Source organism: Oryzias latipes, chromosome 14 (assembly GCF_053564925.1).
Source record: "Oryzias latipes strain Hd-rR chromosome 14, Olatipes_Hd-rR_3.1".
In the NCBI taxonomy this organism is placed as follows: Eukaryota; Metazoa; Chordata; class Actinopteri; order Beloniformes; family Adrianichthyidae; genus Oryzias; species Oryzias latipes.
This window is the reverse complement of record NC_136250.1, coordinates 24,351,703-24,377,630: the sequence shown is the minus strand read 5'-3', so window position 1 is coordinate 24,377,630 and position 25,928 is coordinate 24,351,703. Positions and strand designations below refer to the sequence as shown.

At 42.2% G+C, this 25,928-nt stretch overlaps 1 protein-coding gene across 1 annotated transcript; it reads left to right on the top strand.

Moving 5' to 3' along the window:
- The first annotated feature begins 5,887 nt into the window (after nucleotides 1-5,887).
- csf1rb (colony stimulating factor 1 receptor, b) lies at nucleotides 5,888-25,075 on the top strand. Its single transcript, XM_023962531.2, has 22 exons — nucleotides 5,888-6,041; nucleotides 11,241-11,507; nucleotides 13,148-13,438; nucleotides 13,535-13,671; nucleotides 13,747-13,909; nucleotides 14,062-14,431; nucleotides 15,424-15,539; nucleotides 15,646-15,754; nucleotides 15,984-16,159; nucleotides 16,291-16,397; nucleotides 18,127-18,253; nucleotides 18,533-18,637; nucleotides 18,716-18,826; nucleotides 19,370-19,532; nucleotides 19,741-19,814; nucleotides 19,919-20,007; nucleotides 20,082-20,204; nucleotides 23,547-23,658; nucleotides 23,737-23,836; nucleotides 23,905-24,031; nucleotides 24,099-24,183; nucleotides 24,256-25,075. Exons 1-22 carry the CDS (start codon nucleotides 5,984-5,986, stop codon nucleotides 24,315-24,317), a joined length of 3,072 nt encoding a protein of 1,023 aa, XP_023818299.1. The 5' UTR covers nucleotides 5,888-5,983; the 3' UTR covers nucleotides 24,318-25,075.
- The last annotated feature ends 853 nt before the right edge of the window (nucleotides 25,076-25,928 follow it).

Genomic DNA, 25,928 nt, shown 5'->3' with positions numbered 1-25,928 from the left:
CCCGTGTGTCAGTTGCCTTCATCATCTTAGTTATGGCTTTTTTCATCCATCTTTAAAGACACACTCCGGTGGAAATTGTGTTTTGGGTGTTTTTAACATATTCTTGAAGCTTCGTTCTTATTATGGAGAACATACAGTTGGGCAAAAAAGTATTTAGTCAGCCACCAATTGTGCAAGTTCTCCCAATAGACAAGATGAGAGAGCCTGTAACTTTTTCTGTAAGAGGATCCTCTGTCCTCCACTTGTTACCTGTAATAATGGCAGCTGTTTGAACTGATTATCTACAGAATAGACACCTGTCCGGGGACTCGAACCCTGCAGTACCAGACGCGTGTTGGTCCACCTTTTGCAGCTATTACAGCTTCAACTCCTCTAGGAAGCCTGTCCACAAGGTTGAGGAGTGTATTAACAAGGACAGGTTAAAAATAAGGTATTAGAGCAAGAATGATTATTTTGACAAATACATGACTGTTTATTTCTCTTGTGAAGTCTATTGGATTATGGCCTCTTGGAGCCAGAAGAACTTCCTGTTTGGAATGCCAGGGGGACGGGTCACTCAGTTCAGTTCCTGTGTACACTCCATGATCATGGAAGTGCGGGTCAATCGAGGGCCAAGTAAAAGACCCCCCCAAAAAAAACAAAAAAAAAACATTCCTTGTAAAAATTTCTGTCAACCAATCGTCATCTTTGCTGCGAAGTACATCATTTGATTGACATGCAAAATGACCAATCGAACATCCTCTGACCATAACTAAACGTTTGTTCAACTACACAGAGCGCCACACCCCGCTACAGAATGTCTGTTCCTCCTAAACTTCTGAAAGGTGTGCGTTTTCACCATCCAAACTGTAGATGTAGGTGCACATGTGTTTTATTTTTTCTTCTTTCTTTTTCTCGACTGGTCAAAGATCAGTACAAAAGAAAACCTCAAAGGCACAGGGAACGTTTCTGTTGTCAGAACACCGTGCACTGTGGCTCCAATGACATGACCACTACGAACACACGGGTCAACAGCCTTTGTACCTGTTGTTGACACCAGAAATGTTATCATGTTGTATTCTCACATATTTATCTAGACTTATCAATTTAATTCAGAATAATTGTCAGATTATAAAGTCAGTGTATACAACTACATAAAATTTAAAATTATTATTCTACAATGTATTGTTTTATTGCATATATATATGTGTATAGATATTTATATATTTTCCACATTCTCTGCATGTAATCCCTCTGGGTGGGATTGCTTGAGTAGTAGCATTCTAACAGAACCTTGTTCTCACATCTAGTCCATTTCCGTCTTGTTCCATTAGCCCACTTTCCATCAGGGTGCTCTGGTCCCTCAGCACCTGACGCAGACCTTGTTTGGCCGGGGCGACGTCTGAGCCGGCATGACATGTGGTTCATTGTCTCTCATGTTGTGAGGTAGGCATTAACGTTAAGGGTCTTGCCCAAGGACTCTCACTGGGTGATGTAATTGCCCGTCTTTGTTATGGTAATTGCCCCGTTTCTATTGTTATGGTAATTGCCCCATTTCCATTACCATTAATTGTTCGTTCCGCCCTGGGAATCGAACCCGGGTTTCCTGCATGACAGTCCTGAAGTGGCTGGAATAATATACAGGAACATGTGTGCAGAATATGAACTGGAAACCCCAAGGTCAAAATGGGAAACACCTCTGAAGATGGTAGAGAATGAGAGGGCAAAGATCCTGTGGGACTTCCAGATCCAGACTGATAGGATGGTAATGGCGAACCAACCAGACATTGTAGTGGTGGATAAAGAACAGAGGAAAGCCGTTGTGGTGGATGTGGCAGTACCAAGCGATGGGAACATCAGGAAGAAGGAACATGATAAAACTGGAGAAATACCAGGGACTCAGAGAAGAACTGGAGAAAGCATGGAAAGTGAAGGTGACAGTGGTGCCTGTGGTAATTGGAGCACTCGGGGCAGTAACCCCCAAGCTGGAGGAGTGGCTACAACAGATACCTGGAAAGACCTCAGACCTCTCAGTCCAGAAAAGCGCAGTGCTAGGAACAGATAAGATACTGCGCAGGACCCTCAAGCTCCCCGGCCTCTGGTAGAGAACCCGAGCTTGGAAGAGAAACCACCCGCGGAGGGTGAGAGGGGCGTTTTTATATATATATATATATATATATATATATATATATATATATATATATATATATATATATATATATATATAAATATATATATATATATATATATAAATATGCAGGCACATACTGTGCACCCCAAATTATCATGGTACTTTTAATTTTTTTATGATTTTTTCTGAAACCTCACAGCAAGCACAGCATAATTTTCAAGTCACTTACTATTGAAGTATATATTTAGTGTTTTTTTTAAACAAACCTCCCAAAGATAACAGTATATTTAAAAAAAAATAAAAACCTTCAAAGTCACTGTTCCGCAATATCACACTACAGAGTTCCACAACATTTGATAGATGCTAAAGAACCAAAAATAATAGTTTGTTGAATTTGCTGCTTTAGGAGGTCATATTTACTGAAATTAAAAGCTATTCAAATCAAAAACATCTTAATAGGTCAAGTTCCATATGAACACAAACCCCCTTATTTTGTAACAGCTTCACAATACTTGCATTAATTGAACTTGTGACTTTTTGGAGAGTTTTTGCTTGAATTTCTGTGCAGGAGGTCAGAATATCCTCCCAGAGCTGCTGTTTGGATGTGAACTCCCTTCCAACCTCATAGATATTTTACTTGAGGATGCTCCAAAAGTTCTGAATAGGGTTGAGGTCAGAGAAGGATGGGGGCCACATCATCAACTTATCTCCTTTTATGCCCATAGCAGCCAATGATGCAGAGGTTTTGCTTGCAGCCTGAGATGGTGCATTGTCATGCATGAAGAGGATTTTGTTATGGAAAGCACGGTTCTTCTTTTTGTACCATGGAAGAACGTGGTCAGTCAGAAACTCCACCTACTTTTTAGAGGTCATTTTCACACCTTCAGGGACCCTAAAGGGGCCGACCAGCTCTATCTCCATAATTTCAGGTTTACATAGAACTGCAAGCCTCTGGAGAGTCCTACACCTTTATATTGGATGGGACTCCAGAGACACCAGCAGCTTCAAATATGTGCTTTGTAATGGTATTTTAGCAGCTGCTCTTTTAATCCCATGTATCTGGCAGAAATCTTCCTCACTCTGCCTTCATCTGCACCAACCTATGTGTGCTCTAAATTAGCCACAAAGCTATTAATGGTATGATAATCACGCTTAAGGCATTGCACTATTTCATGCTTTTCAGCAGCAGACAGATCCTTTTTCTTTCCCACATAGCTTGAAAATGTTGGTCTGCTTAATAATGTGGAAAATCCTTCTTTAGTAGTTTGTCCTTTAACTCAACTCACCTTGTAAACTAATAATCACAGGTGTCTGAGACTGATGTCAATGATCCAAAGAGCCCAGAGACACAAAATCATCCATGAGTGTAATTAAACAACAAAGACATTTATCTTTTTGACACTTACATTAATTTGCATAATAGTTTGGAACGCACTGTCCAGGTAGATCTTTTGGTGCTGGTTTTTTCAAAACTGTTTTTCAAAAACTGTGGACATCCCTGTTCGAGTAGATCATGTGGAGAATGAGCACAATGAGTAGAAGACACAGTGTTTGATTTGATCTTTGATTATGTTTATTATTGTGTTGTGAAAATCAAAGATGTTAATCCAGACACGTCTTGGTCATGCTGGAAGTTTTTGCAGAGGTTAAGCCAATTACATATCTCTATTTTTCTATAAATAGGTTCCAGGGGATGGGACTTTTGACTCATGCATAGATTTAGGAAACCAAGCAAATGGATTCAGTTCAAAGAAAGTCTTTTTTTATACATTTATTTTTGTCTCTTTAGCCTTTCAGAAATAGTACAAATGAGATGTGATTGCTAAACAAACATAAATCCCTCAATTGTTGGACCTCATCTGCCGTCAGTTTCAAATGTTTGTCTCAAGAAGGAATGACTTCAGTCTCTGTGGGATCTGACCAATGGGTTGGCTCTCTGGGTGCAGCTGGGGGCCAAAATGTGCTGTTCAATTGCTCACTTTGGTAAATGGTAAATGGCGTATACTTGTATAGTACTTTCCTTCCTTGAAGGCCCATAGCTCTTTACAGTCACAGTCCAATTCACCCATTCAATTCAATTCAATTCAATTCAATTTTATTTGTATAGCCCAAAATCACAACAACAGTCGTCTCGATGGGCTTCGAAGTAAAACATGAAATCAAAAGGATCACGAATACAAAGAGTTCAATAGGAAAATACTAAAATGAACTAACAAACTGACTAAGCTATACTGGCATCCCTGCCCTTAGACCCCCCTTCGCGGTAAGGAAAAACTCCCAAAAAAACCGGATTCCGGAAAAAACGAAGAAACCTCAGGGGTGCCCACATGAAGGAGGGATCCTCCCCCAGGACGGACAGGCGATTTACCAGAACTCTTAGAGAAGAATTAAACTTATCTAAATCTACAACTACATATATAAAAGTCCAGCAGACGAGCTTCATCCAGCCGTGGTTATCGGGACAGTCACACACACACATTCGCACTGGGAGCCAGTTTAGCTCGTGCTGGTTTGCGGCGCCTTCCGTCCGTGAAACCCGGGTTCGACTCCGGGCTGCTCCCTGTTCCCTTCTCTACCTCTGCCGGTTCCAAGCCCGGTTTGAGAAGGTTGCGTCAGGAAGGGCATCCGGCGTAAAACATTGCCAAATTTACCATGCGACTCGTTCGCTGTGGCGACCCCTGATGGGAGAAGCCGAAAGTGGAAGAAGAAGACACACACATTCGCACTGATGGCAGCTCCGCTCCCGAACACTGGCGCCAACATTCCACCAGAGGCAAGTGGGGGGGGGGTTCAATGTCTTGCCCAAGGACAGTTCGACACAGGGGCAGGCAAGGCGGGAATCAAACCTGTAATCTTCTGATCAGAGGTCGACTGCCCTACTGCTGCACCACAACCGCCCCACTACAGGACAAGTAAAACATAAAGATAGGATGCGAAGCTCTGATATCCCGGAACTCAGGGTAGGGCCACTTCATCTCCACGTGTGGAGAAGCCAAGTAAAAAGGTTTGACACAAATGACACCCGGACACTTTCATCAGGAAGTGTTACGGGAGGCATGTCTAACTGGTACGGACCGCCATGTAAGAAGCGAGATTGAGATTGTCCCAAAGTACATTGGAGTCTTTCATGCACCTAAACAAAAGAAGGGTCCTGCAGCCCCCCTGAGCTGATTCCATCCCTTAGCTCTCTTGAACAGCTAAAGAGGCAGTTGGAGAAATGTGCTAAATGTCAGATTAGTCTGTTTCCTGCTGAAAAAGAGTAGCTCACTCAACAAAAACTCCTTCCCCATTCCTTTTCTGATGTAGGCAATTTTGAGTTTCTCTGAAGACCCATCCTGAAGTCAGACTCCAGGCTTAAAGTATGTTTGAGTTCCTGCTGTGTAGTTTTGATCTAGAACCGGTTCTGCCTCACCCCTGTAGAATCTGGAGCAGATGTGAGCAAACCAGCTGAGCAGTGTTTCTGCTGAAACCAGATCAGGGACTGAAGCAGTCCAGGTTCTGATGATGTTCCAGAGACTGAATGGAGTCCTTCCTCTATCTCTGCCTGTTAATTTGTTAAACGTGTGTTTCCGCTGTGACTTGATCCAGCGTTAACAAACATCTGCTTTGACCAAGTGACTGGTTCTGTGGACCTGAGTTCTGGATAAAGGCCTCCAGGACCCTCGTTCCAGCCCCACCCAATTAAAAAAGTTTTGTTCTCACTTTGTGGGCTGGGTCTGACTGACAGATCTGGACCATTGTAGCCTGGTTCTACTGAGAGTCACCTCCAAGTCAGGAGCAGAAGGAGGAGCATGAAGAGGAGGAGGACTGTGTTTTTAGGAGGAAGTATGTCCTTCAGTTAGAGTCTTTTTGCCTTCAGAAGGAGCAACAAAGATGTGGATCCTTTCTGTGCTGGTGTGGCTCGCCACCCTCAGCTGCTGCCGTGCTGCAGGTCAGAACCAGACTTGTTGTCTGATTGATGAAAGCAATCAAAATATGCTATCCAACAACTTTATTGTAGTTTGTTGTCTGATTGCTTTCAGCAGTCAAAGTATGTTTTCTAACAGATGTGCTATATTTCATTATTCCGCTGCTGTTGTATTTCTTCTCTTCTAAAACTATGTCAGCTATCAACATGCACCCACTTATGGTTTGTAAAACACCTATGGTGAAAGGGTGCTATTACTTTGGGTAGGATTTGATGTTTTGCTTAATTAACTAAATATGATCAGTTATTAACATTTTTGTGACATTTGCTGCCTATAGAAAAGGAATGGGACCAAACTTTGAATGCATATTACTTAAAAACAACGAAAGCCAATGTTATAAAATATGGTAAACAAAAAACTTTGTTTTCTAACAAATCTATAACAACGTTTTCTCAATAGCGCCTCCATGTGGTCAGGTGTAACACAAAGTGTTTTCAGGCCCTTTTTTTTCATTTCATGGGTCTTTCAAAACCTTTGTTCTTTTGTTTTTTTCTTTTGAGGAGACTTTGGTAAAGAGGACCGCCCACATCCCTCTGTCTAGATCTAGATATTCCGCCATTTTGGAATTTTTTGCGAAACAATTTTTGAGTTACATTGCAACATACCTACGGCAATCTGTCCTCAGTTGAGTCTCTTTCCAAAAATCCCATACTGTCTTTACCATTTTCTTAACCCTTGTGCTATCCTAGGCACTTTAACGTTGGGAGTTGGGTCATCTAGACCCACTAGACAGTGCTCTGAACCTTATTTCTTCAATGATTTGTGATCTTCACTGGTGTCCATGGATAACATGAAATCTTTCCACCTTTATCCACCTTTGTCATGGTAGGGAGAACACGTCAATGTGAGGGTGGGGTCATCTAAGATAGCACAAGGGATAAAAGACCAATGCAAATTGAGGAGTCTTGCCTTCCACTGCAATGATAAAACCTTTGAACAAAACAATCAAGCCTCCAAAAAATTGATATGAGGCGCAATAAAGCAATATTCTTTATACTTTTTACCAAGTATTATGTCATCTATAATGGCTCAAAGTTTATAAATTTAGCCATAGTGAGTCTGAAGAGGTCATACATCTTAGCTGAAGTAGCTTTGTGGCACCATGCTGTTGTCACATATGATGTTTCCACTTTTAACAATCAGGTTGTGTCTTCTGAATCTTGAATCTGAGATACAAAACATTTGTTTATATTTACTTATTCATGGAGACCCCTTCTACATTTTAATTGGCCATGCCCACCACATAGCAGTTTGGGGGCCCAAGGCCAACAATAACATGGGGCCCTCTGCGGTTGGTGTATTAATAATTTTTTTAAATCCTTACCTATACTGTAAAATGTCAAATACTGTATCTTCCTTAATGGTCCACTTCTAGACCACTTTAATTAAATGTTGAAGAAATGTATTTATATATTATACACATTATTTTTACCTGAAACATATTTATTAAAAGTATTACCGGTAATTTGCTATCTCTAACTTTATAATAATGACGATTTTCTGTCTTTTCTTTATTTTGTCTGGTTTCACTAAAGAAGCAAAAGAAACATTTTTTGTTTTTCCTATTTTATGTCTTCCAGCACTTTTGGAAGTTTACAACAAATGTCTTGCTTTATCTTCGTTTTTTTCTTTTCACAGCCCCTCGTTTCATTTGACCACTTTTAAAAAATTGTTTTGAATCATCAGTTAATCTCTGTCAGTGTTGCCAGATAGAGTTGTAGTTTTCCATCCTAAAAGTGATCTAAAGACCCACCAAAAAAAAACACCCAAAACATTAATCAATGATTTTTAACAATAATGAATCATCCTTTATTTATTACTTCCTGATTTAATTAGAAGTCCAACTCAGTCAGAGGAAAACCTTAAATAATGGATTCCTATTGAACATTACTTACAATCACTGAAGTTTTGCCCAAATATTTAGAACAAGAAAAGAGGGAAAGTGAAAAATAACAATAATAATAATTAAAAACTATAGGAGTTCTAGTTTAACTAATCAGCCTATCAGGAACAAAAGTTGAAATTGTTTTTGTATCTTTACTGAATTTAGGCAAATGGGCCAAAATACCATCAACAGTTTGTGAAAACCTTGTGAAGACTTACAGAAAATGTTTGACTGCTGTCATTGCCAACAAAGAATATATATCAAAGCATTGAGTTGAACCGTTGTCATTGACCAAATACTTATTTTCCGCCATCATTTACAAATAAATTCAGTAAAAATCAGACAGTGATTTACTTGATTGTTTTCTCATTTTGTCTCTCATAGTTGAAGTAGACCTATGATGACAATCACAGGCCCTCTCATCGTTTGTGTGAACTTGCAGAACTGATGAAAACTTGTTTGCCCCACTGCATGTGTTGTTGGTGTACAAAGGCAAAGTTCTTAAAGTATACTTGCAAGTGAATCTGCTGCAGCAGGAGGATCTTATTTGAGAAAGAACATATTTTATCTTAAAGGAACTTGAATGTGCTGCTGTCAAAAGTAGTATAATAAATTAGGACATTGTAATAATTTGAATAATTGCAAATATTTGTAAATCCACATTTTATAAATAACCAGCTTGATAGCTGCAAAAACTTAAACAAAGTGAGTTTTTCTCAACAGTGAAGTCCCATTTCACTGTAATCCAGGGGCACCAGTTGTGGACCTGGACTCAGAGCGTTCTAGATAAACCAGAACCGAGAGTTCTGCTGGGTTCACACAGAAGATATTTCAGTCAGAACTGCAGCTGCAACCCAGAACATCCAAGGGATTTGGATGATCCTAACACTTCCCCATGACACAGTGTGAGTCATGTCCATACTAAACAATCTCTGTGTAAAATGACCACAACAGTTTTTTTTAACCTGGGTGCCTGGAGGAGACAAAAACCCGTTGCTGAGGTAACCAGTTCCTCCAATGCTCCAACCAGGTCCTCACCAAAGAGGAAGTGAGACAAGGAAGTGGGAAAAGGGACCATCACACACACGTTACTCCCGTGTGTGTGTTAGTATGAGGGTGTGTTTGTGTGTTTGCGGTCTCTGGTACAAATGTGTTTCCTGACTTTCTGAGGTTTCATCACACCACTCGCCCCCCCGAACTGAAACCTCAGAGCTGCTGGACTTTCTCTGAAACAGAAGTGTGAACTCACACATCTGCTGACAGGAAGGACAACCGTCACTGCTCGCTAGCTCCTGACCCCCCCCCCCCCAGCAGAAGAACTGATCTGGCTGTGGAGGACAGTTCTGCTCAGATCAGCAGTATCTAAACATGTACATCTGCATAAACATAAACATCTCAACATGGACGAGGAGGAAAGCGGGCCGGATTCCATCCCACTGCAACCTTCCTGATCCAAGAGTCCAGAACAGAGACGGGAAAAAACAAAACAGAAAAACAGGCATAGATAAATACAAACACAGAGACAAAATGTGACCTGCAAGAAGAAAAATTACAAAATGAGACAAAGGGGAAAAGAAGATGGTACTTAAAATAAGACGCATAAGGAGACAAGAGAGAAAGCTAAAGGAAATGTTCAGATTTAAATGAAAGGACCGAGAAAGAAGTAAATAAAAATATGATTCAAAAGGAGAAGTCCAAAGAGAAGCAAATAGAATAAAAATAGAAGGAAAAAGAGGGAGACATAAGTAAAAAGTGCTAAAAATATGAAAGAAAAAGTGAGCCATTACCCTGTAAAAACACACCTGAGGAAGAAAAGGAAGATTTCCTACGGTGGCACTTGTGAGAAAATCTTTATCAATAAGGAAATCTGAACAGTATCACTTTAATCTGAATGGATTCCTGTTGGATTATCACTAACACAAACGCACACATTGACAACAAAACTCACACACTAAGAATTACACACACAGACACAAATAATAACACAAAGTAACAATAACCCACACACACATCAAAAACACTCGCACAGTACACACAGGTGACACACAGACACATGTCCACAAACATGCACACATAAAAGATTACACAGACCCTTGCAAACACACATAACCACCATAACACAAACAGAAACACACACAGAGGCACAAACATTAATATACTTCTGCAAATACGCACACACATAATGACAGATATGATCACAGACACACATACATGAGAACAAACAGAAACACACACACGCACAAACCTATACTAACACAGCTAAACATACGCACTTTTTGTTGGAAGTTTCACTTCCTCTTCAGTTACGATTGTGAAACTGGAGACAGCGACCTTTAACTGTCACACCATGTTTCACAAGGAAATCTGACCAGACTGTGAGTTAACCTGCAGGTTGATTGATCAGGAATTGATCAGGGATGCATTTGTGCGTTCACTTTAACAACTGAACTGTGGACCGGGTAGAGTCTGTCATTTATGACCAGCTGACTCTGAGACCTGCTGCATGATGCTGAATGCAGGAGGTTTCTTCATGTTTGTGCCAGTTGGGGATCAAACCACAAACTGTTCAGTATCAGGTGTGAGTAAAGAAGTGAGCAGTCACTCGGTGTCTCCATGACCTGTTGATCGCGGTTCATGAAAAACATTTCTATCAAGGACATAAAATCTCTGAGATAATACTGTTGCTCAAATGTTCAGTAAAGTTCAGTTTTGGATGTGGGATGTAAATAAGGAACAAGTAGGTACACCAACACTTACAAGATGGGTTCTCATGTAAACTGGTTCTTGATCTTAGCTCAGACTGGTTGCATTAGGGTTACCTGGAATCAAGAGAAGTAAAGCTATAATTCACACGAAAGATGTGCAAATCTGTCTCCAAGAAGCAGGATCAGCTCTTTTAAAGCATCATTGTTTGGAGGTTTCTCCTGGACTCTTTATGCAGGACTTTTAATGACTCTGTCATGAAGAAGAGGAGCAAAGGAAGCTACATCCTCCATGTCAAACATCATTACATGGCAGGTAGCTTTTATGACCACAGAGCTGTCATGACAGTCGACCCTGTGAACTTTCCCGGCCCATCATGCTTGTGTCTTTGTCAGCAGGATGTTCCTGGTGTTTGTAGCTGCACAGATTTTTTACTGAGTGAAGTGGACTGCTGTGTTCAGTCCTGAAAGCTCTTGTAGTGCTCAGATATGAGCTGAGCGTCTGTATATAGGATCATGATGTTGGTCCTTTTAATTTCTTTTTTGACTTAATGGACCACGTTTCTTTGTTTTAGAAACTCCTGGTCCTCCACTACTTCGCCTAAACTCAACCATCATGCCAAACCAGTCGGAAATGGTCATGCTGGCTGGCTCCGCTTTCAGTGTCAACTGCCAAGGCAACAGGTCTGTCAAGTGGTCCAGTACTGGGATTCACTGGAGCCAACGGGAGGAGACAAAGACAGTCAAAAGTGCGAATCCCAGACACACAGGTACATACACCTGTGGGTACACAGACCAGAGCCTGGAGCACCTAAACACCTGGTTCCACCTGTACATCAAAGGTAAAGTAAACAGAAAAGTTATAGTTTCAGTGCGACATATTTCAAATTAGCAGACTTTCATAAATAAATCTATGTGTTTGATGTGTTAACCATCTTTACTGGACTAGACAGGTGAAGAAACCTTGTTTCCAAAATAATAGCTGTGTTTACATGGACAAAAATATTTGGAATAAACTCCTGATCAGAATTAAAATGCGTCATCAGATTATTCATTCATTCATTCATTCATTCATTTTCTTAACCGTTTTATCCCTTTCGGGGTCACGGGGCTGCCGGAGCCTATCCCGGCCACTTGTGGGCGAAGGCAGGGGGGACACCCTGAACAAGTCGCCAGTTTGTTGCCGGGTAGAATGTCCTCACTCACACACCCATTCACTCTCACACTCACATTCACACCTATGGTCAATTTAGAGTTGCCAATTAACCTATGAAGCATGTTTTTGGATGGTGGGAGGAAGCCGGAGACCCCGGAGAGAACCCACGCATGCACAGGGAGAACATGCAAACTCCACACAGAAAGGTCCCCCACTGATGTTCTGTTTTTCACGTCCCCCAGCCGGGACTTGAACCGGGGGCCTTCTTGCTGTGAGGCAAGAGCGCTAACCACTGCGCCACCGTGCAGCCCGTCATCAGATTAATTCGGATCAAAATATTTTTCCAGTTGAGATAGGTGGGTCATGCCAATTGTTGATCTGATCGTGGTGCAAATAAATAGTTTATACCGATCGTGGGTCAGTACTGTGCTGATTTAGGTCATACGTAGACCATGTGGAGTCTGCCAGGTAAAACCAGAACCGACCGGCTGCTCCACACAAGCAAACCTTGTCTCTGAACAGAGCAGCCGGAGCTTCGTGTTTGCAGGCAGGGGAAGGTGCTTTGTCACGGTGTGCGCTCCAAAGAAGGCTTTGGACCGCAGTCCCTCCGGCCGCTCTGTGTGAGTGAGCTGCTGGACTCAGGAGAACCATGTCTCCCAGGAGAACTGTGTCTCCAAGCAGAGAAGCGGCTCTGGGACAGTTTGTGAGCTAAGTGAGGCAGTTATTCAATGGAGAAATGCTGCGCAGTCCTTGGAAACCTTGTAAACAATCATGTGAATTCATGCTTCCAATCGTGTCCAGACAAAATAAAGGCTGATGTTATTCCCACATATTTACATTCAGCCAAGATACACATTGCGGTATTGCCCGCATGGATTTTTTAACTACATCCAAGCTAAGTGTTGTTGTTGGCACGTATTAGACTAACCCTAACCATTCTTCCGGGTCAGTTCCGCCAAGAATAAAGCACTGGCCGCACGGATTAAAAAGGATTTTGAGCGAACAAGCACCTAATAATAATAATAACAATAATAAAATCACGTTTAGAAGATCATCTCACTCCATGCTGCAACTTTATTTGTTTACAACGGAACTCGCTATTTCTTTTTCTACAGTTGTTTCCGATATTTTAGACAGTTCTGTGCATAACCAAATGATTTATTGCAACTGAAAGTGCGCCGTATGTAAACGTTTGTTAAAATCTGATAAACTTTAATACTCTAACACTATAATCCGATCTTTGATCCAATATTTTGCACATATAAGCACAGCTTCTGATACCGTCTTTTGGTCTTTGAATTAACATGCAGCTTGCCTTTGCTTTAGACCCGAGCAATCCCTCCACAGTGTTTGTCACACCTCGTCAGAAGATCATCACTTTAATGGAGGGCAAGAGCTTTCTGTTCAAATGCCTGCTGACAGACCCATCCGTCACAAACCTCACCCTCCAACGGATGGATGGAAGGCCACTGCCCCCAGGAATGAATGTCACCTTGAACCCCAAAAGAGGAGCTCTGATTCAAGACGTGCAAGTATCCTTCAGAGGACAATACAGCTGCTCAGGGTGGCGTGATAGAAAACAGTTCAGGTCCAGTCCTCTTCAGCTGGAGATCCGCGGTAAGTTCCATAAACCTCTGCGACACCATTCTATAAATGTGCCTTCACACCTAACGGCACGCCTGTACATACACCTGCCCACTCTGGTATCTGCAGCGCTGCCTCCCCCACCAACCCTGTCTGTCAGCCAAAATTATTTTGTCCGTCTGGAAGGAGAGCCGTTTGAGGTCACCTGCCAGGCCGTTAATCAAAACCACTTTGTCAATGTCACCTGGACACACCGGAGTGTGAAGGTGAGAGCTCAAACGTTGACCGTTTGACTTGGTGACAAGGTCATTTCTCTGATTTGCTGCCAGGTTTTTTTTTAGGAACTGAAAATTTCTGTCAGCCGACAACACATCAACAATCAGTTGATCATCAGGAGCACCCTGACAGTCTCAGCTGTCAGTCGGACACACAGCGGGGAGTTCCTCTGCACTGCTTACAATGAAAGGGGAGTTACCACCGCATCTGTGCAGCTTCTAGTATTGGGTAGTCAAATTTTATACAGCATATAAACATTAAGAAATATACCGTGACAAACAGAGGCTGAACAATTCAGCATGAAACCGTTTTGATGACAACACAATCGAGGCTAGCGAGACAATCGCATTTCAGTGATCATTTCTATCCTCTTTTCATAGATTCCCCCTCCCTGCACCTCTACCTGTACCTGCTGGCCCCATCTGACACCAGCACCCTTCAAGTCCAGGAGGACCAGTATGCTAATGTTAGCAGCATGGCGGCAAAAGCACAGGCCTGGCCTGCAGCCAACATCAGCAACGGTTCATCAGCCGTCAAGGAGAAACTGATTGCCAACATTACCAATGAAGGGAATGAGACTGTCTTGAACAACAGTTACAAAGTGGAGGTGCATGAAGGTGGAGACGTCTGGCTCACTATCGTGATGGAGGCCTATCCTCCAGTCAATCATCAGAAATGGGTTACACCGGCTCACATGAGCAGCAAAGACAACACGGTGTTTGAGGAGAGCTACACCACCAGTGACTACAGGTCAGCCTGCTAACTAATAGATGCTAACCTCAACATGTGATCAGGGTCTCATATAGTTTAACTGTGGTTTCAAGAATGGGTCCCATCCACGGTCTGCAAACCGTTGACTTATTCAGAAAATTGTTTTTATTTGTCATTTTATAAAATCAATATTCTTATAAGCTTAATTTTTTATAAAAACCCAATTAATTTCTTTATATTTTGTTACCTTGACATCATCCTTAATCTACTGAGTTGAGCTGTTGACATTTACATGATATCTGTAGAGTGAGACATTTCCGCGTCCTGTAAATGGATAAAAAATGGGATAGATGATAGCGGGAAAGATGAAAACTCAATGTTTTTGGAGTGAAAATCAGAGTAAAGAGGGCACACCTTTATTCTTAACCCTTTTTATTGTAAATAAATTTAAACAGAAAAAATATTACTTGAAATAAATGTTTGTAATTTAATTAAATATGAGTGTTCGGTAATTGCATGCCTCCTCCCTCCTCCTTTATTTCACACACTAAATTTTAGTGGAATACCATCTATTTTTGAGGAAACTTGAGACAAACTAAACCTTTGAAATCTGGTTGGCAACCACAGCTTTCTTCCACTCAAAAGCTACACAGTGAAGTTGCATTTGAATAATGTCTGTTCATCTGACATTTATCAATCTGGTATGTAATGCCAACAGAGCATAGCAAAACGGTGCGTCAACAATTTTTGTCCAGGCCTTATTGTTAACTAGAGTATTTTATGGTGATAGGACTTTTACATTGGCACACTTCTTGGTAAAAATGGCTTTCTATGTGGTATTTTCTCTGTTGAGCTCTCTTAACCTCTTGAGACCTGACATCCACATACAACGACATCACATTATGGGTTTACTACCACTGTAGTTAACTCTGATCTCTTGGGGCCCTGTGACTATAAAATAAAATAAAAAAAGTCAAGAGCTCGGGTCTCAAGAGGCTAAGTTTGGGGTTAAGTTTTTTGTGCCGTTTCAGATCACAGGCAACCCTGTTGCTGCGCCGGGTTCGTCAGGAAGATCAAGGTCGATACTTGTTTCATTTTTCAAACCCTTTTTTCAACGGCTCACAGGATGTGAACCTCCTAATTTACAGTGAGCATTTTTCTCCTTATCATCACACAGCAGATCATGTAACATACCAAGCGCCCGTGAATCACCTGCACTGAGGTCTTCCTAAAGTGTTTTTGAACCCCCACAGGCTTTCCCACAGTTGCCATGACTCAACAAAACCAGAGTTTAAACTGCTCAAGTTCTGGGTATCCTCGACCCACAGTCCGCTGGTTCATCTGCCGGGGCATTCAGGACTCGTAAGTATTAGAGGAGGGCGCAGCACCTCCCACAACCTACGCCTTTCCGGGCTGGTATCTTCCTTGTTAGAAATATGTCAGGACTGTCCTGAAGAGGAGAAGAGTTGTGATGAATAATGTGGAGAGCCAAGTGTCTAGTTTTTGGAGCCTTTCTTGAACAATCCTCATTTTCAGTGACAAAAGGAAAACCCAGTGGACACAAACAGATCAAGTACAATGTTTGTAACAGGTGTATGAACGACTCCTCCAGTCCGGGAATTCCAGGCATATTGACTTCACAAGAGGAGGAGGAGGAGGAGAAGGAGGTGAGCACCCTCCTCCCAATCCCAGAGGAGGATCGTGTCCTCACAGTGGAATGCACTGCCTTCAACCTGCTGGGCAGATCCAGCCAAGTCTTTTATCATCGTGAGTGATTTCCTCTGAAATCTAAAATGAAGTGATGGGGGGATCCAGGTCTCTCTGACTCTGGTTCTCTCTTACAAAATGAAAGACTTTTGTACGGATTTGACTTATCAATTAAGTCCTGCCGCTTCCAGGTCCAGCCAAATTTCATAGCATCTACACGCCAGTTTTGATTGGAGCTGTAAGTGCTGCTGCCACTCTTCTCCTGCTCCTATTGGTCGTCCTCCACAAGTGGAGAAAGGTATGTTTTGCTCAGCGCTGAAATTTTACATCTTAAATGGTAAAGCAGACACAATTTCTCAGAGTCATTTTAAGATTGCTTAAAGTTGTGGGATTGTTGCAGACCAATGTTTTAAGGCCCACTGAAAATAAGTCTGCAAAGACAGATGGGAAAGTTGCTGCAGAGAATCAACAGAGTGTGCAGCTCTTTCAGAATGAGAAAGCAAACTGGCTCAGACAGTGTTAATGGACTGTGGCTGTTGCTTGCGTTTGATTATTTGAATAAAAAAAAAACATATTTAATTTATCTTAATCTATTGAAACATTACTGAAGTGATGTGACATCAGTTGTTCTACATTGTGATCTGAAAGCACATCTCTGAAAATCCAAACAGATACATGGATCTTTGTTAGAGCTGGCCTGCCTTTATTCGTTTCTCAGTTTAAGATGGTTTAAAAAATGCTTTAACCCTAACACCAGGCCCTTTTTTCACTTAGATAACAATATGCAAAAGAGACATTTGTTCATTTGTTCTTTTTGATCATTTCTAGCCTTGTAAAGTTCCATCAGTGACATCTTGTATGGTTTTTTTTAAATACATATAAACTTTTGCTTTGTTTTAAACCCTCATCCAACCTATTCTGTAAAATCCACACCACAAATTGCACATTTTCTTTTTTGTTGTACGAATGCAGCAGTACCAGTGTTTCTCCAGGGTCAATATTCTTTCGACTACCTTAACTCTTTGCAAGATAACTCTCTGGTCAATATTTACCTTTAGCCAAGACTGATTCAGTATAAAGGTTCAGTTCATGATTTGTGTTTTGTCTTGCACAGGGAAAGTTTGAATAATCCAGACACTTTGGGGAAAAAAGACTCACTTTTAATCGGAAATCAAAACGGAGAGAGACCTACAACAGTCCACACGCTGCCTAGCAACCGCAGTGTTTCTAACTGTCAAATGTCACTAGGAAAGCTCAACCAATATATTACAATTTGCATCTTTGATTTAGCTTTAGAGTGGATGCCCTTATTAAAAGAAGTCTCTGCATTTGCCTGGACTGGTACCACGGGAACCACGAGGAATGACCTGCATGCCCTCATGTTTGCACTTACTCAGCTGGATCAAAGCAGATTATTTATAATTTAGAATGGACATAAGAACGTTTTTAATTATTGTTGGAAAAAAAAGTTGGATAGTGCTCTTGCCTCACAGCAAGAAGGCCCCTGGTTCAAGTCCCGGCTGGGGGACCTGAAACCTGAAATAGAGCATCAATGGGGGACCTTTCTGTGTGGAATTTGCATGTTCTCCCCTTGCTTGCATGGGTTTTCTCCGGGGACTCCGGCTTCCTCCCACCATCCAAAAACATGCTTCTGGGTTAAGTGCTCACTCCAAATTGTCCATAGGTGTGAATGTGAGAGTGCATGGATGTGTGATATGTGTGACCCTGCAACAGACTGGCAACCTGTCCAGGGTATCCCCTGCCTTCGCCCATAAGAGGCTGGGATAGGCTCCGGCAGACCTGTGACCCCGAAAGGGACAAAAGGAAGAAGATGAATGAATAAAGTTGTATATATAAAGCTATACATGATGTTTTTAATAAAGACTACTGTATGAATTTATCACTCTTGAGTCTCACTCATCCCATGCTTCACTACATTTCTGTAATTAAAGTCAGGGTATTGGAGTTTTCTCATGTTGGAGTTTTAAATCAGAAACTGTCATGGTTCTTTTTGGTTCTTCTCCCAGAAACCCAAATACGAAATACGCTGGAAGATCATCGAGAGCACTGATGGAAATAACTACGTCTTTGTCGACCCCAGCCAGCTGCCATACAACCACAAATGGGAGTTTCCTCGAGACAAACTGCGACTTGGTAGGAATCTTCTATCCCTAAAGGTGCATACACACCGGCCGTGTGTGGTGCTTTCAAGAGCAGGCTATATGCGGTAGACGTGCATAAATTTGCATAAACTTTTAATTGAAAGTGGCTGCTTGAACGCAAGTCGATGCAGCCAGTGTGTATGCACCTTCAGACAATGTAGAGCAACTGTAGACAAACAGACCTGATCTATTTGCTGGAGCCACGTGACTGGTTACCATTGTAACATCCTGTTCCTCTCACTTCTGACAAGTTTCTATGTTTGTCCTTCAGGGGCTGTCTTAGGTTCAGGGGCCTTTGGGAAGGTCGTCGAGGCAACTGCTTATGGTCTTGGTACCGACAACAAGGCTACCCGAGTGGCCGTCAAAATGCTCAAACGTTAGTTCTCCTACCAATGTCCAGTTCTTGAGTTCACACTTGAGGCTATGGTCTTATGTACCGTATGTTCTTCAACAGCCAGTGCTCATTCAGAAGAACGTGATGCTCTCATGTCGGAGCTGAAGATCCTCAGTCACCTTGGTTACCACAACAACATTGTCAACCTGCTGGGAGCATGCACTCAAGGAGGTGAAGTAGAGCTAACCATAACCCAGACCCGCTGGGGGCACGTGATCACGTCACCACCTGGAAAAGGATGCAGATAGTTTATGGTTGGACACAATAAACATCCAGCACCAATGTGACCACATTATACCAACCAGACCCAGCATAGTCCAGGCTACACTGGGTCTGAATGGTATTATCCAAGGGTGTCAAACTCCAGGCCTTGAGGGCTGGACTCCTGGAATCAGAAGACAGAAAAGGTGTCGAAAGAAAAAAAGTGATATTTCCCATCCTAAAACAAACAGCAGTCATACAAACATTACAAAGTCATTTTATTTGGATGGTGCATTCACAAAAACTCAATGGTCACCCAACGTGCTGCACAGTCCATAGTTTAGATGCAGCCTCATAAAGACTGTCACCTCTAAATTTCACTCAGGAGGGAGAAAACACCAGAAGACACTGCAGAACAGGTTCAGTGAGGGGCATTAATTCTGTGTAAGAAGTGTGTTTTTAACAGAAAATGGGATATCTGTTTTCTCACCTCCTTCATTTCAAAATTATCAGGACCTATGTGGATGATCACAGAGTACTGTAGTCATGGCGACCTGCTCAACTTCCTGCGAGTTCATGCACAGGACTTCGTGGCATCGACCATGCTGACAGCAGAAGATGGAGGGGGTGAACCGTGCTACAAGAACATGGCAGTGCAAAAGTCCCGGCTACGCAGGTCTGCGGGTCTCCTCTACTCTTTGGTTGGAAAAGCTTGATTGTTCCAGAAACTTTTCAGAAAAAGCCTAAAGGAACATAGATGCAGGAAAGACATAACACTTTATTTTAGAAAGAACATTGCTGATATGAATATACGGGTCCCAAGAGTTTCATGGACAGCTCAGATGGACTACACACCTGCTGATTTCTCCTCTGGTGTGTTTCAGTGACAGCGGGATTTCCTGCTGCTCCGAATATCAGGAGATGCAGCCAATTCTAAGTCCAGGAAAAACTCAGATGGGTAAGATTATGGATTCATGTAAAATCACTAACGCTCCATAGTCACCTGAACCAATCTTAACAGATTCTAACTCACCTGCACCCCGTGTTCTATCCATCTGCCAGGTCTGCATACAGAAGGTCTTTCACTATGTGACCTCATGAGGTTTTCATACCAGGTGGCTCGGGGTCTGGATTTCCTTTCTACCAGAAATGTAAACACACACATACACACAAATAAACACACTTACTATTGGTGTAGCCAGCTCATATGCGGCTTGTCTGTCAGTGTATCCACAGAGACGTGGCAGCGAGGAACGTCCTGCTGACTGATCAGCACGTTGCAAAGATATGTGACTTTGGTTTGGCTCGGGACATTCGGAACGATGACAGCTACATTGTTCAGGGAAACGTAAGTTCTTTACCAACAACTGGGTTGGATATCCAGACTTTCTTTTGTTTGTTAAGGTCTTGAACAGTATCCGGGGAGATAGGATTTCCTTTCTACCATCATTTGAGTCAAAACCTTTATTTAGATTTTCAGTTCATTTTTAAGACATCCTTGCAAACATTACAGCTTTTTGAAAATTCGTGTTTTTATACACATCTTAATTACCAAAGACAATATTCCTTTTAATAACTCACCAATGGTCACAAGCTCTGGAGAATGACCACAAGAATAAGTTTCTGAAGCCAAGTGGCTGAAATGAGTTTCCTCTGCAGGATGGCACCCCTGGTGCTGCGATCATACCATAAATTTGCTGCTGGACACTTTTGTCCAGGTACTAGAGGAGCTACTGTCCAAAATCTTTAGTCCCATTGCAACATGCAGTATTGCAGAATTAATTGTCTATCTGTATATCTCATGTACAGAGAATGGATGGAAGACAAATGACATTGAGATATTAGGTTTATTTATTTTGAAGAGCTCTGCAACAGCATCAGTAATCAAATCTCCATGTCTGGGTCCATGAGATTATTCAGACTCTCCCAGTATGATGATGTTCACCATCTACCACAGGAGCTGCTTCTGAATTATGGCCACTTTCAGCTGTACTTCTGTCTCTCTGAGACCCAGTTTGACGATTAGCTGCGCTGCATTAGTCCAGGAGAGGAAAATAAGAATCCAATTAGGGGACCTTATTATTATTGTCTTGATACAAATAAGAAAAAAAAAAAGTTCAGTTCACATTAGTTTTTGAACTCTACCTGGTGATTACATCTTCAACATGTCACGGGACAAAACTGAGTTCCTGATTGGTTGACGTGTCACAAGTTCTTTACCATAGTTATTTGAACTTGCATGACGCGTCCAAATACACGCCACACATCAGAGTTTTAGCTCACACATGCAAAACGCGTTGTCGCCTGACGCTGGTGCTCATTGCGCTGCAGGACCTCTGATTGCAATTGTACATTGACTTAACATTGAAACTGGCTTCCCCGACGTGCGAATCACATTCGGTGTTAAAGCAACTTAAGAGATAGGGTGAGGAGAGGAGCCAGTTGAGGTGGTTCGGGCATGTGGTGCAACTGCCTCCTCAACACCTCAGGGGTAATGTGTTCCAGGCATGTCCCACTGGGTGGAGACCCTGGGGAAGACCCAGGACACGCTGGAGAACTATATCTCTCGGCTGGCCTGAGAATACCTTGGGGTCTCCCGAGGAGCTGTAAGAAGTCAGGAAGATAGGGAAGTCTGGGCAACTTTGCTTAGACTGCTGCCCCCACAGCTTGGTCCATATGAGCGGAAGAAAAATTGATGGAAGGAAATTTCCCTTTTTTGTGAAAACCCAAAGATTAGAGAGGCGGGGGGAAAATAGCACCTCCAAGCACCTGGAGGTAGATGAGGTCTGTTCTGAATAGTACTGAGTTGGCTGCCTCTTTGTTTACAGTTATTCAACCAGCCAACACTGGTCGTTGGGGTGGTTTCATTCTATTGCAAGAAGTGGTAGCCCAGGTTACTGTTCCTCATGGGGCTCGAAAAAATCCCATGTGCACCCATTGTACTTTCAACTAATGCTGAATTTCCGCCTCACTAAGGCCTCTAATGAGTTCCAATAGCACAACAGTTCCAGACATGTTAGGGTGATCACTTTTCATTGGCTGTTTCTGGAGGAGGATACTGATTTTATAAGGTTCTGGGTTAGGGCTAGGAGGACTAATCCGGGGGAGACAAATACATTCCATCAATTTCTTTAACACAGGGGTGTCAAACTTCAGACTTAAGGGCTCAAGAGCCAACATCCAGGTGTGTTTTTTGAACACAGTTCCTCCTGCTGATAATTACCTGGATCAAGTGTGTTTTGCCAAAAAAAAAAAAGCTGGATGACTGAGATGTTAGAAATACTTGGAAACATCCCTGATAATTGGTCAGTCCAGGCTTGTAACTGAGCAGCTCTGCGTGGCAACACGAGTTACAGAGGTTCAACAGCGCCACCTAGAGCTGCTCTGCCCCAGGAAAAGACAGGAGATAGGCAGGTAAAGGTCCTACTTTGAACCAAGGCAGAGGCTGTGGTCTGTTAAAAATAGCATGAAAGTAATTCTTAATTAGGTCAGTGGAAATATTTGGGAGGGGGAGCTTACAGAAGCAAACAACACCATATATTGTGACGCACTGCAGACGTGACGGGAGAACCACACAGCACACAAGAACCCACCACCAGACAGAAATCCACCACCTCTGCCTCTCACCTCCTGAAACAGAAGTAATAAAATTAAGACATAGTAAAACCCACACAAGTAAACACTGAAAAGGGGTGTATCAGTTCCAACCTGTCCCACCGCGGCATGGATGGGGACCCCCGTACAGGAACCAGGAACAAGAACAGCAAAGATAAAGCAGCAGGTGTAACCCTTGTGCTATCCTAGGCACTTTAACATTGGGAGTTGGGTCATCTAGACCCACTAGACAGTGCACTGAACCTTTTTTCTTCAATGATTTGTGATCTTCACTGGTGTCCATGGATTACATGAAATCTTTCCACCTTTATCCACCTTTGTCATGGTAGGGAGAACACGTCAAAGTAAGGGTGGGGTCATCTAAGATAGCACAAGGGTTAATTGCCCATTTATGGGAAGGCAAGGAAGGTGTTCAGCAAAAACACGTTTCTGGAGGAAAGTAATTCATGAAATGCAGGAGCTTGATTGTTAGGAACAGGTAGGCCAGCTTGACAACACACCGGTCACTGAAGGGAGGCTAATCTAGATGAAACAATCCACGTCACATTTGCAGGCTACTGCCGCCACAACGCAGATGCGCCAAACCAACCATCAGAAAGAGGGGGAGAGGAGGGTTTTAAAAGCACAATCTCCTGATTAACAGGTGTGTCTCGTGTGCAGCCTTACGATTAGTAGGCGTGTCATACTTACCACATCTGCATCCTGCACTTTTTTGAGGAGCCAAAGACTTATGTCACACAGTGATTTTGAAAGTCTTTTGGGTCTTTTACCTGTCAGCAAGGATTGTCTGCATTGTATTGCACTTAAAGTTGGTTGGATTCTGTAGCTTTTACTGCCCCTGTTAGGGTTGTTGTCAGCCAGATGGTTCTTTAGCTTTTGTTTGTGTTCCTGTTTGGCCGTCCTGATCTCTTTCCCCAGATTTCCCTGGACTGCTTGTTAGTCTGTCAGTGTGCTACCAATTTCTGTCAGGCCGATGTGCCATACTGTGTAAAAGCAGGACAACTATCACCTGGCACAGTTTCTAACTCTAATCATTTTGACAGTCTTTGCATCTGGATTTTTTTTTTTTTGAAAGGCCCGGCTCCCAGTGAAGTGGATGGCTCCTGAGAGTATATTCCAGTGCATCTACACCCTGCAGAGTGACGTCTGGTCCTATGGTGTCCTGCTATGGGAGATCTTCTCTCTGGGTAAACATGGAAATACCGTTAGCTTGTGCTCTGTGACACCAGTGAGATCACCTTCACTCTCTCTGCTCACCTGTCCAGGTAAGAGTCCATACCCCAACGTTGCAGTGGATGCCAACTTCTACAGGAGGATCAAAGATGGACACCACATGGAGGCTCCAGCCTTTGCACCAGCTGAAATGTGAGTGGGCGCCCTTCTGAAAATAGTAATTAAGTTACAGTTTGGATGAGACTTATCTGTCTATAAAGGTATCGCCTAATGACGCTATGCTGGAGTCTGGAGCCCACCCACAGGCCAAACTTCAAGCAGATCGGCGAGCTCATCAACAGGCTCCTCCTCAGCACATGTGGCTCATCAGGCTGCCACAGCCCAGAGGTGAGGAATCATCTGAATGTGCTTTGACCCGTTCATGCTCTGACAATGACCCTCCTCTTCCTCTCAGCCAACATACAGGAACATAGATAATTGCACAGAGGAAGAGGAGGTCCTAGAGCAAACACTGAAACCAAAAGCAGCAGAAGAGTCAGGTGAGAATTTAAAAAGAGTTTGAACAGCCTTCAAACTTTTACCAACTCCATTACCTGTGCTTCCACTCTCAGGTCACCATGACAACCGAGAAACTAGAGCTGAGGAGATAGAGAAAATCTACAAACAAACCTGACTGTCTCATCTAATGAAAGTGTTTCCTGAAGATCAATTGATGGAGAAGAACCTGATGCAGCACTTTATTTGCACATCAAGAATTGAAACCCAAAGCTCCGCAAATCTATCAGCGTTGGAACAAAAGAAAGTATTTTCACGTAGATTTCTGTCTCTATTCAAATGTTACTTTTTTGAGTCAAGGCAACAAATGATTAACTTAGCGCAGTTTCAATGATTATATTTGCTTTATTTTTTTAACCATTTTATGTTTGGAAATTTCTGATTTTTTTTTTTAACAATTGTGTTTAATGTGTAGTTCATCTGTTTTGTTTTTTTTGTTTCGAGTATTAATTTTTTTGCTTGGTTGTCTAAGCAGAAAAATCCAGATCCGTCTCTACACATTCACTTTATCACAAATACATACCTAGATTCATACAAACAAGCAGACATGAACACACACACAAACAAACCCAGATAAACATTGTTTTTTTAACGCGGTGCCTTAATGTGACGCCATTTGGACAAGTGGCCTTACAGTAAAGTCTTACATGTAAAGCCAGAAATAACAAGAGAGGTTAATGGGAGGGAGAGATGATATGCAGATGAGAAGTGTCATAATGCCTTAAATAGTTTCTTTTTTCCTCTATTTTGTATTTTTTTGCATTTATACTCTTTGAGTTGTCATTTTGTATTTTTGTATTTTTTTTGCCTTTTTCAAAGTTAACATTGTAATAATTCAAATAAAACTGCATAAAATGCATTTCCTGTAAAAATAAATTTGACTTCTTTATTTTTGAAAGTTATTATTATTGCTGAAACAATCAACAATAACACGGGCATAAAAAATTGGTGTAAAGAGAGTCCTGAACACAGTGGCATGGACTATTTATTGAAAGTGGCTCCTTAATCGCAGGTCAACGCGGCTAGTGTGTACATTCAGAGTCAGAATACCTGTTCACATACTCTGCAGTTGCTAGTAGTCCACCCTCTACCCCGGTACCCCGCTTATCCTGCATTTTGTACACAAAAAGCCAATAATTGTAATAATTGTCATCAGAGCAGCAAGTTGAGATGACAATAGAATGACTAACAGCTGTTTATTTCTCTATAGAAGTCTATGGGATTTTGGCTTTTTAGGACGAGTGGGTACGCAAAGGGGGAGGGGTCACTCAGTCCAGTTCTTTTGGTTATGTAACGGAAGTTTGGTAACGCTGTATCAAGCTGTTGTTTGAAGCATCTCATAAGTCATGTGACCCCCCCAAAGAGTCCTTAAGACATCAGGGCTCCATGTTGAGCAGCTCGCTGGAATTTTGAAGGGGTTGAGCAGCTGAACTTACAACAGTTACTGAAAACAAGATATCAAACGGAGAGATTTGGTGTCAATCGGAAAATGCAGTGGGAGCCTGAAAATGAAGAGAAGTGCTGTCAGCACCACAGTATGTCTTCTTGTTGTCTGAAACAGTCTAAACAATATTCAGTGATTCTACATTGTATATTTAATTTTGTATATTTAAAGACAGAAGCAGCCACTCTAGACCAGAACATCTTATGAGAGCTTTTGGACAGCCGAGTTGATCGATTTCTCTAAGTACCAGGCGACTTATTTACCACCACATTTGTTTTCATTGCA